At 42.7% G+C, this 13,724-nt stretch overlaps 1 protein-coding gene across 1 annotated transcript in view; it reads left to right on the top strand.

Moving 5' to 3' along the window:
- Positions 1 to 2,787: 2,787 nt before the first annotated feature.
- Positions 2,788 to 13,724, top strand: part of zfand3.S (zinc finger AN1-type containing 3 S homeolog) — a 76,905-nt gene continuing 65,968 nt past the window's right edge. The window contains exon 1 of the mRNA NM_001094166.1: positions 2,788 to 3,083. Within this exon, the coding sequence (NP_001087635.1) occupies positions 3,013 to 3,083 (71 nt within the window). The 5' untranslated portion in view covers positions 2,788 to 3,012. The remainder of the gene's footprint in view (positions 3,084 to 13,724) is intronic.

Raw genomic sequence — 13,724 nt, 5'->3', positions numbered from 1 at the left:
GAGGCATGAGAAGTTCTCATTTGTCCCCCAATATACTGCACTTAAAGGCTACACTTCCAATGTCATTTGGACAATGCCATCCATTCAGCATAAAAGACCCAAAAAACTAACTTTTACATGGGCCTTTATACGGATTACTGAATTTGGGGTTACCTGACATCTTTAGAGAGGAAGCATATCTTACAATTAACTATGAGCATGATGGACTTTATATATTGGATATTCTGAGAATCTGAAACAGTCAGACATGTTCCTGTCTATTTACCCTATTCATCTTACAGTTTATTTTCAAACAATCTGCCTGGTTGCAAAAATCAGTGGGACTCCAAGTGCCGGATAAGAGATCAAATTCCAAACTGGCAGATGTGGGACCCTATTATTATAATACATTCAAAATTGTTCTAGTTTTCTTTGAGTGCCTTTGAATATCAGGGTACCCCAATACTGTGCCAGCATAGTATTCTGATAATGTGGCAACATGATACACAGTGGCCCACTACCTTGAGGTGCTTGTCTAAGGCATTCCAGTGGGTACACTAGAGTTTTTTTAGTTTTTTACTTGTAAAAATTCTTAGAATATCTGTTAATGTGACCCCCCCCTTCACATTTAATCACTTGGACAAAGTAAAGGTGGCCATAGATGCAAAGATCTGCTCGTTTGGCAACATCGCCAAACGAGCGGATCTTTCCCTGATATGCCATTAACAAACATGGCAATATCGGGTGTAATCTGATTGTTCGGCCGCATGGCCGAACGATCCGATTACGATGTGCCCTGGGTTCCAGCGGGATCGGTCGGGTCAAAATCAAACCTGACCGATCGACCAAACGACCGATCTCCGCCGGACGAAAGAAGTCGGGACACGCCACACACGATCCGAAAATCGTACGAATCCTCGATTCGTACGATCGGATCTGTGTGTCTATGGCCAGCTTAAGGCTCTAGTCAGTTCCTTTTGGTGAGAGGTCCCAGTAAAGAATACGCCCCAGATGCCAAAGGAGCCAGAGTAAGGATACGATTAGCCTGAAGTTTCTCCGAAGAGAAGGACTTCGTTTCCCCAAGTATAATAAACCACTGGCACCCATTCTGAGGGACTGCACACTACAGTGTACATCATACAAGCACCACTCCCAACATACGGACACCATTACCAACATATGGGCATCACTGCCACGTGTGCACTAAACAGAATCCCTAATATACAGGCACTTTTCAGCCCCAGTCCTATTTAAATATAAACGATCACAAACACCATTACTTCCTGCACAATATCAAAATAATCACAAACTGTCTAAAATCCAATTCTCATCCCGGTGGTGTAACTAGATGTTACTGGGCCCCACAGCAAATTGATTTTAGGGCCCCCAACATATCCAAAGGTTGTCCTGTTTTACAATATATATTGAAATTGCTCGTCAATTAGAGCCTTGTGGGGCCCCCCTGAAGCCGCAGGGTCTGCTTCCTCTGTAGTTACACCCTGGCTCATCCCTATTATCCCATGTCCAACTTCCTGGTTTCCTTTATATTCCCAAGCCCATTATGTGCCACACCTATTCCCCACACGCCTCCCTCTACTTGCCCATTGCTATTACATCTTAACCTTCAATCCTTTATGTACCCCAAATCCTATTTTCCCATATATATTGAATGAAAAACATGTTCCTAGAAACCCATTCCATATAGACTGATCCCTATTCCCTATAGACTGATCCCCATTCCCCTATCGACTAATCACCATTCCCCTACAGACAGGTTCCCATTCCCCTACAGACTGATCCTCATTCCCACAGACTGATTCCCATTCCCCCACAGACTGATCCCCATTCCCCCACAGACTGATCCCCATTCTCCTATATATTGATCCCCATTCCCATACAGACTGATCCCCATTCTCCTACAGACAGATCCCCATTCCCCCACAGACTGATCCCCATTCTCCTACAGACTGATCCCCATTCCCCCACAGACTGATCCCCATTCTCCTACAGACAGATCCCCATTCCCCCACAGACTGATCCCCATTCTCCTACAGACTGATCCCCATTCCCCCACAGACTGATCCCCATTCTCCTACAGACAGATCCCCATTCCCCCACAGACTGATCCCCATTCCCCCACAGACTGATCCCCATTCTCCTACAGACTGATCCCCATTCCCCCCCACAGAATGATCCCCATTCCCCCCCACAGAATGATCCCCATTCCCCTATATATTGATCCCCATTCCCATACAGACTGATCCTCATTCTCCTACAGACAGATCCCCATTCTCCAACAGATCCCCATTCCCCCACAGACTGACCCCCATTCCTCCCTCGTGAGCAAGTCAATCCCCCTTCAACTCTGGGCTCATCTCCAACCTGAGCCAAACATCAACCTCTCCCGCACGCACCATTTCAAGAGCGGGGGGGTTTGTGCCTACAACCAATAAAGACACTTTTGTGACACCGGCAGAGAATGACCCACGCGATCAATGTTTTATCTCTGCGATTCAGGGTAGAATATAGCGTTGTCGTTTTTGTAACAATCGCTGGAAAAATTGTACAATAACACGAGGTGCCACAAGTCCTGGCGCACCCCCACACCGAGTACCAATGGTTTCTCCCACTTCCAGCTGATTTCAGGTCCGTGCCTCTCCGCCTGAACCAAGACTTTAGCGAGGGCCGAACCATTCTACGGAAGGGGGAGTCACAATACAGGCCGATATATTATTCTCACAGAGTGGCTATAAATACAAAACAAATCACATTTCCCCCGGGTAATATAACTTGTAATCCGGTTATTGTGTGAGGGCAAGAGCTCCCCTGTGCAATTCTTCGGCCCAGTGAGGGCCCTTTGGCGTGGCTGCCCTCCCATTTCACTGTTGGTACATCCCGCCTCCAGCTGACCGGCCTGGAATCACGGTTTGGATCCTAGGACTGGGCGCCCTGGAGCCTCGGGAGCCCTCGGGACAGAGTGAGAGGCAACCCCCGTGTCACAGAGCGACTCCCCTCAGCGCCAGAGCCTCGGAAATGGGAGACACCGGCAGCGAGCGCAGCAACGCACCCAGCCTCCCCCCGCGCTGCCCCTGCGGATTCTGGGGGTAAGAACCTGGGACAGGGGGGTCTCTGTACTGCTCTGGGGGCCCTTGTGCTTCTACGTCACTAATAGAGAGTCTGGGGTCTGATCCTCCGCACTAAGGGCCACAGGCCTGGAATCCCTCACTGAAGGCCCAACAGCCTGAGTCTCCCCAATGGCTGCCCTTTGCCCTACAACAGAACCCCCTTCACTGGGGCAGCACTGGAGTCTGATCCTCTGCAAAGAGGGGCCCCTAATTCCGGGGCGGGGCTTAGATCTCATTCCCCATACAGGGGCCCTTTAACTGCTCACTGAGGAGCCATAGAACTTGTTTATAGTCTTTATATCAGACACTGAATGAAATCTCCTCTCCACTGGGGGATTGTTATGTCTGAGCCTTTATAGGAGGCCCCTAAATCCTGCACTTGTTACTCTCCTCATATACCTGGGTCATTTCATCTGGAATTCTGCTTCAGGGGATCCCTAAATGTTTTGGGTGGGCCCCAAATCAGCTGCTTTTGTTATAGGGCCCCCAAAGCCGTCACGTGTTATTTTGAACTGAAGGGCCTTTCAAGGAGACATTTTGTGTAAAAAAAAAAAAAAATTATGTACCAGCGCATTATACTCATTTAGATATAGAAGAATTGTGCTTAAAAAAGCAGTGTCTCAGGCTGGTTTATTGAATATTTCTAAAAAAAACCCTAATAATCCCTCCCTTCTCTTCCACTTCCTGCTCCCTGAATTCCCAGGCTGTGCACTCAGCTCACTGCACTGTAGGACAGGAACCAATCAGCAGCTAGCAGGACCTGATAGGGAACTGAATCCTGTCTGTGCTTGTGTGACTGCAGGGCTGTGATTGGCCGTCCCCCTTTTACTGTGCTTCTGGCAGGGACCATTGGTGGCACAAGAAACCCCCAGTTCCTTACCAGACGTACCAGAAGGCCCTAGTCTGTCCTCAGTGCTGCCAAAAAGCCACAGTCCCTTCCCAGAATAACCAGAAGATATTTGTCTGTGCCCAGTGGTACCAGAAATCCCCAGTCTCTTCCCAGTAATGTCAGAAGGCCCCAGACGGTGCCTGGTGGTACCAGCCCTGGCTGATGCTCAGATCTCACAGAGACGTGGCATGTACCTCTTGCAGCCTTTCAGATGTTGGGGGATGCTATAGTTCTAGGGGTACCCAGGGCACAAATAAGCACTCACCCCAAATCTCCCCATAACTGGCTTTCAGACTGTGCCCCCTTAGCTCATAACAAGGTTACAGATATATAGAAATATTGGGGTAACAGTCACCCTGCTATAGTTCCAGGGGTACCCAGGGCACAAATAAGAACTCACCCCAAATCTCCCCCTAACTGGCCTTTAGGTGGGGACCCCTTAGCTCATAACACGGTTACAGATATATAGAAACATTGGGGTAACAGTCACCCTGCTATATATAGTTCCAGGGGTACCCAGGGCACAAATAAGAACTCACCCCAAATCTCCCCCTAACTGACCTTCAGGCTGGGCCCCCTTAGCACATAACAAGGTTACAGATATATAGAAACATTGGGGTAACAGTCACCCTGCTATAGTTCCAGGGGTACCCAGGGCACAAATAAGCACTCACCCCAAATCTCCCCTTAACTGACCTTCAGACTGGGCCCCCTTAGCTCATAACAAGGTTACAGATATATAGAAATATTGGGGTAACAGTCACCCTGCTATAGTTCCAGGGGTACCCAGGGCACAAATGAGCACTCACCCCAAATCTCCCCCTAACTGACCTTCAGACTGGGCCCCCTTAGCTCATAACAAGGTTACAGATATATAGAAACATTGGGGTAACAGTCACCCTGCTGTAGTTCCAGGGGTACCCAGGGAACAAATAAACACTCACCCCAAATCTCCCCCTAACTGGCCTTCAGACTGGGCCCCCTTAGCTCATAACAAGGTTACAGATATATAGAAACATTGGGATGTCACCCTGCTATAGTTCCAGGGGTACCCAGGGCACAAATAAACACTCACCCCAAATCTCCTCCTAACTGGCCTTCAGACTGGGCCCCCTTAGCTCATAACAAGGTTACAGATATATAGAAACATTGGGGTAACAGTATGGGGACAATGACACAGTCAGTATTTTCTGTGTGAGCCTATGAGGCCTATGTTACATGGAGCTGGAGTTCATTATTTAGTAAAGTAGCACCTGTGCAGCCTGTTGTTTAGTTAAATGAAATCTTCCTGTAGTCATGTTACATCAAACTAAATGGCAAGCAGGGGGGAATGCTCTCTATTTTCTGTAGGCCTTAATTGTCATAAATACAATGCACTTCTGTCCTCCTACAGGTTTTTTTTTTCTCTTGATTTGTGCCAGACGACAGCGACCATCAAAAAATCCAGTGAACCTGAACAGCCAACCAATCATGAGCTAGCTTTTACCTGTCTAGTGCAGTTATTATAATAAACACAAGCACCTGATTGGTTGCTGTTTCAGAGCAAACTTATGTTTCTTTTGCTTTGTTCTGTTTTCTCTGTTTCTGCATAAATCTGAGAGGTATCACAATGTGTCTGTTTGGTTATGAGCAGAACCACTTGGGTTGTAATGTTTCCAAACTGGAAAGCGAAGCAACTTCTCTGACATATTTTTCAATAACAGGGCACTGGATAATGGATCTTTTTGTAATTTGGATCTTCATACCGTAAGGATTTTGTCATGATTTTTATGATGTCGTTTTTATTTCTAAATGACACTGTTTACACTGCAAATAATTCACTCTACAATATAAAATTTCATTCCTGAACCAGCAAGTGTATTTAGTTGTAATATTGGTGTGTAGGTGCATCTCAGGTCATTTTGCCTGGTCATGTGCTTTCAGAAAGAGCCAGCACTTTAGGATGGAACTGCTTTCTGACAGGCTGTTGTTTCTCCTACTCAATGTAACTGAATGTGTCTCAGTGGGACCTGGATTTTACTATTGAGTGCTGTTCTTAGATCTACCAGGCAACTGTTATCTTGTGTTAGGGAGCTGCTATCTGGTTACCTTCCCATTGTTCTGTGGTTAGGCTGATGGGGGAGGGGGTGATATCACTCCAATTTGCAGTACAGCAGTAAAGAGTGACTGAAGTTATCAGAACACAAGTTACATGACCGGGTACCCGGGAAACTGACTTCCCCCTCCTTTTTTTTATCAACTAATTTTCTGTACCCGGAACTTCTACCGCAGGTTTTTGCGGGTAACCCGCGGGTACCCGACCCGCTGCAGGACTCTAGTACAAGCTACTTTTTTATTATTACAATGAAAAAACTAAATCAAATTTAAAAATCTGGATTATTTGATTATAATGGAATTATACGGGAGAAGGCCTTTCCGTAATTCTGAGCTTTCTGGATAATGGGTTTCCTGATAACAGATCCCATACCTGTACAGGGAACTTTGCCCAGCTATTTCCCTGCATCCCTGTGTTTTATATGGGGGAATTTAAAATGGGCAGAAATCCGTCCCTGGTTGAAGTATATAGGAATATGAGGGGCCTGCCTCTTTCCAGTGATTACACTGAATAACCCTATTATGGGAGGATTTATTGTAATTGTTTCTCTCATGCCTTAAATTTGCCTCTGGATTTCCCAGCACCAATGGAGAGTGGTAGGCAGTGGGAGTGTCAGCTCTCTGCCCAGGGATTTCTTCACTATTATTTTCTTTAGATACCCCTATACCAGATCTAATACCCTGCTGTGTTGCAAATTGCACTTGGCCCAGCAACCCACCATGGGTAGACTGAACAGACAGACCAACTCAATTCAGTTCTGCCACCTAATGAACCGTTTAAAGGGGCAGTGCCACTCACTTCTTTAGATCTGAATGAATCCGAAATTAAAACCATCTCAACTTTCCAACTGGGTCTGCCAAGTCACTGTTTTAGGAGGAGTTGGTAGTTCAGTAAACTGCCTCTTGCCTCATAGCCTAACAAAGGCTGCAGCTAAGAGAGGGGATGGGCTTGTTTACACAGAGCTCATCTCCATTTAAAACATATTACCCTGTTTACATGGTGAGAGAATGGAAAAAGAAAAGTTTTTGCAAGTAAAGTAATTGCAACCATTTAGAAATAATTTAGAAATAATATTTTTAAAGAGTAGGCAGAATCCATTTTCAAGCAAAAGTGTGTCTAAGTATATATATATATATATATATATATATATATATATATATATATATATATATATATATATATATATATATATATATATATATATATATATATATATATATATATATATATATATATATATATATATATATATATATATAGATAGATCCAGCTGCCATGCCCTACTGTCAGCCACCCCATTAATAGATCATTGCTGGGCATCTGTACCAGAACACCCTTGCCTTTTGATGTTTGTAAGGAGATTTGTTGGCCCAACTGTATGTGATCTGACATTATTATCCAAAAACCTTTGACCTTGCAGATCCTGTGCCAAGCTTGTGGCTCATTTGTCAGACCATGTAATGTGTGCCATTCATGCCTGGCACCTTTCAGCAAAGGAAACCTATACCCCAAAATGAACACTTAAGCAACAGTTTACATCATATTAAGTGGCATATTGAAGAATCTTACCAAACTGGTCTATATATTTAAGTAGATATTACCCTTTTACATCTTGCCTTGAGCCACCATTTCATGATGGTGTCTGTGCTGCCTCAGAGATCACCTGACCAGAAATACTACAGCTCTAACTGTAACAGGAAGAGATCACCTGACCAGAAATGCTGCAGCTCTAACTGTAACAGGAAGAGATCACCTGACCAGAAATACTACAGCTCTAACTGTAACAGGAAGAGATCACCTGACCAGAAATGCTGCAGCTCTAACTGTAACAGGAAGAGATCACCTGACCAGAAATACTGCAGCTCTAACTGTAACAGGAAGAGATCACCTGACCAGAAATACTGCAGCTGTAACTGTAACAGGAAGAAGTGATGAAGCAAAAGACACAACTCTGTCTGTTAATTGGCTCATGTGACCTAACAAGTATGGTCTGTTGATATGTTTGTGTGCACGGTGAATCATACGATCCCAGGGGGCGGCCCTTATTTTTTTAAAATGTCAGTTTTCTATTTATGATTACCCAATGGCACATACTTACTAGAAAAGTATATTATTTTGAAAATGGTTTATTTACATGAAGCAGAGTTTTGCATATGAGCTGTTTTATGTAATATCTTTTTATAGAGACCTACATTGTTTGGGGGGGTATAGTTTTCCTTTAAGGACACAGGTTGATAACAGGATGAATGTTTCCGGCAGAAGTAACAGTTGTTCTGACATGATGCTTGTAGTGTTGATGGGGCTGATGTTCTCTTATTAGGCCATAAGGACATTTTGTCACTCCATGTGTATAACTTGGGGAAGACTGGAGTGTAGGAAACCTAGATATATATATAGATATAGATATATATAGAGATATATACATATATACACATAACATTAGAAAAATTACCACAAACTGCACAAACTTCAAAAGTGAGCCAATTTGGGCTGGTGCCAGCATATAAGTTTTTTTGACTATACTGTATACAGTGGGGAAAATTATTAGGGATGCACTGAATCCAGGATTCGGTTTGGGATTTGGCCTTTGTCAGCAGGATTCGGATTTGGGGGTTCGGCCGATTCCAAAATAGTGTATTCGGTGCATCCCTAATAATTATTGAACACGTCAATAGAAATATATTTCTGCAACAATAAGGTGTGAGAGAGCTCTTTGCTTTTACCCATCATGACATGCTTCTTGTGGGATACCTTGGTAGTGTGAAACCGTTTTATAAGTCATTAATTAGGACTAAAGCAGCTGATATTAATTTGCACTGATGGGGGCAGGCTTGCTTTCAGACCGATTTCACTAGGTTTCTTGGCTTTCCATGAATTTTTGCACCTCCTTCTCTTCATGTGTTTAATTCTTATTCCCTGTGTCATTCCACTTTATTACACATAACTTAATTCATGGACTTATTTGTGTCGAGTTCCTTGTATGCGAGGATTACTTGTGTCGTAAATTTCATGTCAATATCCCCATTAGACATATATTTACTAAGAAAAATGTTGTTTCAATACTTATTTTTCATGCTGTGTGTATGTATATGTATGTGTGTGTGTGTGTGTATATATATACTTACTTTTATCCAAATTATCAAAATTTTTAAAAATTATTTCCTTTTTCTCTGTAATAATAAAACAGTCACTTGTACTTGATCCCAACTAAGATATAATTAATCCTTATTGGAAGCAAAACCAGCCTATTGGCTTTATTTCATGTTTAAATGAATTTCTAGTAGACTTAAGGTATGAAGATCCAAATTACAGAAAGATCTGTTTTCCGGAAAACCCCAGGTCCCGAGCATTCTGGATAACAGGTCCCATACCTGTATATACAGCATTTCTTTTCTGGATAGAACTAAATGTTTGAACTAGGGATGCACCGAATCCAGGATTCGGCCTTTTTCAGCAGGATCCGAATCCTTCTGCCCAGCTGAACCAAATCTGAATCCTAATTTGCATATGCAAATTAGGGGTGGGGAGGGAAATCGCAGGACTTTTTGTCACAAAACAAGGAAGTACAATTGTTTTCCCTTCCCACCTCTAATTTGCATATGCAAATAAGAATTACGATTCGGTTCGGTATTTGGTCAAATCTTTTGCGAAGGATCTGGGGGTTCAGCCGAATCCAAAATAGTGGATTCGGTGTATCCCTAGATCACCTCCTTCAATGAATTTAGTTGCCGTTCTCTTTACTTTTTACTTTTGTACTTTTTGTACAAACTTTCTTTGTGTTTGAAAAAAATATACGGTATATATTTCTACACTCTGGGTGTGAAAAAAGCATTTTATTGTTCATCTGTCAAATTAGACCCTCAATTTGGCTCTCAAACCAGTTCCTGATTGCTAGGGTCTCACAGTATAGGCCATAGACGCAAAGATCCGATGGTACGAATCCTCGATTTGTACAATTTTCGGACCGTGTGTTGAGAGTCCCGTCATTTTTCGTCCCATTGAGATCGGTTGTTTGGACGATAGGACAGGTTAAAAGAGTTCTACCGGCTGCCGATAATTTCGCTGCATGTACTGCTGATCGGACGATTTTCAGTGGGAGACTGTCACCAGCTTTTGTCAGACTTAAAGGAGAAGCAAAGCTACCAATGCAGTTCATTGCCAATAGATTAGCCATAACAGTACAAGCTAGAACACCATTTTTATTTTTTAGAATGCTTTTCCATACCTGAGCAAACAGCTCTAGACTGTGTCTCTCTTTGTTTAGGATAGCAGCTGCCATAATAGCTGGCTGTGACATCACTTCCTGCCTAAATCTCTCACTGCTTGCTCATAGCTCTGAGCTTAGAATACAACAAGGATCGGATTCACTGTATTGAGATTAATCATGGACATCAATATGTTCCGTATGTCATTGCCCTTAGGAAACATGAGAACATTTGTCTATGGCCCCCAACACAAGCCGGGCCACGTCAAACATTGCCAGTAGTAAAAGAACAGATAATGTTCTGCCCTGACAGCAATCATACGAAAGTTTAAAGGAGAAGGAAAGGCTAAAACTAAGTGAGCTTTATCAGAAAGGTCTATATAAATACACCAGTAAACCCTCAAAGTAATGCTGCTCTGAGTCCTCTGTCAAAAGAAACATCACATTTCTTTCCTTCTATTGTGTACTCATGGGCTTCTGTATCAGACTTCCTGTTTTCAGCTTAAACCTCCAGGGCTAGGGCTTGAGCATGCTCAGTTTGCTCCTCTCTGCCTACCTGATATAATGAAAGCCCAGGGTTATGAGCGAGCAAAGAGAGACTCAGACAGGAAGTGATGTCACTGCTAGCTAATATGGCAGCTGCTATCCTAAACAAACAGAGCTTCTAGAGCTGTTTACTGAGGTATGGTATAGCATTCTGCAGAATAAATATAGTGTTATAGCTTGCACTAATGTGGCAATAAACTTCTTCGGTAGCTTTCCTTCTCTTTTAAAAACTGAGCACACAAGTGTAAAATGTGCGCACAAAATATTTTTTTGCTGGTCACGTAGTCCAGAAGGAATTAGAGGGAACATTGTTTACTGGATATTTCAATAGATAATATGCAGGTTGAAGGAGAACTAAACCTCAACAAAGAATGAGGCTAGAAAAGCTACACCTAATGTTATTGACCAAGGGCTCCAGCTGTGTGACCTGTATTATCATAGAATAATCTCCAAATCTGCTTTTCTACCAGATACTATTGCAATTCTAAGACCTTCTGCATCGCACTTGTTACTTATAAACTGTGTTTTGTGACACTTTTATAAATAACTGTCCTTGTTTTTCCAGTTTTCAGCTCCATGCATGGTTTTTCAGGGGCCCAATGACATGCCAGTAAATTAAAATATTTATTTAACATGTAATGTGGCACCCCCAGATACAATCTGCCATCTCTCCAACCGACCAACCCATAACTTTGTCTGGGAGAAATGGCAAACTGTCAATTTGTCTTATTTTACCACAAATGTGTGTGCAGTAAGATTGCTATCTGGGTAGTCTCATACATTCTATGAGCAAACTTAGGAGGCTGTTCCTGCTGAATTGTGCTTAGTACAGAGGAATACCTATGCTGCCATAGTTTTATGGGATCTCTCTGTACAGACTATGTGCAAACTTAGGGACTGTTCCTGCTGAATTGTGCTTAGTACAGAGGAATACCTATGCTACCATGACAATGTGGTATCTCTATTTACCAGTTAGTAGCAAAGTTGTTCCTATTTATTGTTTTCCTAGAATATCATTTCTGGTCAAACTCTAAATGTCAGACTACACTACTTTTGCCAAGGATTGCAGTCTGGTGGCCGGATGTGGCTTTCTGAGTGATTTTTTAGGCCCACAGACTGTTTAAATAAATCCTGTTATAGTTTAACATGCTCATGCAGCCCAATCCTGCTTCGAAATCTAATTTTTAAAAGCGAAAACATATATTTTTGTATTTGACATGGGGTTATATATGTTATTAGTGTCTCAGATGTCCTCAGCCATATGACTTGTTCTCTGTTTTACAGCAAGTTTTGAGTGATATCGCCCCTCTCTTCTTTCCCCCCAGCTGCATATCAACAAAAGAATAGGAAGGTAACAAGATAACAACTCCCTGACACCTGCACTAAAATGCTCCCAGGTCCTTCTAGACATAGGTATGAGAATAGCACTCTGTAATAAATTACCCAAGTCCAACCATGACTCCTCCATTACACCGAGTCCCCCTATAAGATATATTGGATCTAACTGTCAATGAATATCTGACACCCAACTGCTGTATGAAGAGAGAACGAAGAGAAACAGATGCTGAGAGAGGAATAGTGAGGATAAACTTGATTATTTCAGAAACGGTACAGAATATTTAATTGATTGTATTAAGAAAGTTTCTTATTTATGCTGAATCTAAATTTTAATTTTCACGATAGTTCCCCTTTAAATGAAACGTCTGCAAAGTTCCATTACTGATTCACCGCTCCCTTCCTTCTCTGTGTTGCTGGTGGCCGGTATCCTTTGGCACTTTTGCGGTTGTGTCTTGCAACAGCCCAAGAATTTTATGATTTAGAGGCTTATTTGGGTCACTATCTCTCAGCTGATTTGTTCTGCTTAAGTCTTGGTTCACTACCCGGTGTCACTGAAGGGATATTCCTCTGCTGTGAACGTGCTCACTGATAACTGGGGCCACTTGGGGTAGAATCAATTGTGCTTGATGATTGAGACCTGCCTGAGAACTTGAGTTCTACCCACATCTGGCTGATTTCTGCCAAAGGAACAGTATCCATTCAATGCCGACAGAGTACTTGGCTTCTGGGGGGCCTATATGCACCAGCCAACTAAATACTGATTGTATCCAGTATAGGTAAATGTCAAACAACTGGACTTGCTGAATAATCAATGAAGACGTTTCACTACTCATCCGAGCAGCTTCTTCAGTTCAACTGACTGGTGTGGGAAATTCTCTAGGATATAAACTCTTCCACTAATCCAATCACAACGGCACATCGTAACTCTTAAGAGAGGTGACATCTGAAATTCACAGAGGTGTAGATTCTGTGCAGTTACTGTGATAGGATTATCCAATGTGTCATGCAACTCCTAGATACAGGTGTTACTTGTGAGAGTTGCATGAATTGATGTGTGAAGTGTTCTGAAACCGCCGGGGTACAGATGTTCGAACAGCATTGTATGTAGCAGACAGGTGGTGTCGAAGGCCCCCGCCTCTGTTCAGGGATGGTTTCTCCACCTTGACATGAATCACCTCTTTCAAACCAGCGGTCTTCTTTATCTAAGTACTGTAATGTACTGTATTTACTGTATATGGCTGAAATAACAATAAAATCCACTTGACTTGACTTAAAGGGATACTATCATGGGAAAACATGTTTTTTTTCAAAATGCATCAGTTAATAGTGCTGCTCCTGCACTGAAATTAATTTCTCAAAATAGCAGACAGATTTTTATATATTTAATTTTGAAATCTTACTTGGGGCTAGACATATTGTCAGTTTCCCAGCTGCCCCAGTCATGTGACTTGTGCCTGCACTTTAGGATGTTACTATTTTCTGGCAGGCTGTTATTTCTCCTACTTAATGTAACTGAATCAGTCTCAATGGGACCTGGATTTTACTATT

This window comes from Xenopus laevis, chromosome 5S (assembly GCF_017654675.1).
Source record: "Xenopus laevis strain J_2021 chromosome 5S, Xenopus_laevis_v10.1, whole genome shotgun sequence".
Classification (NCBI taxonomy): domain Eukaryota; kingdom Metazoa; phylum Chordata; class Amphibia; order Anura; family Pipidae; genus Xenopus; species Xenopus laevis.
This window is presented reverse-complemented; position numbering and strand designations above follow the sequence as displayed.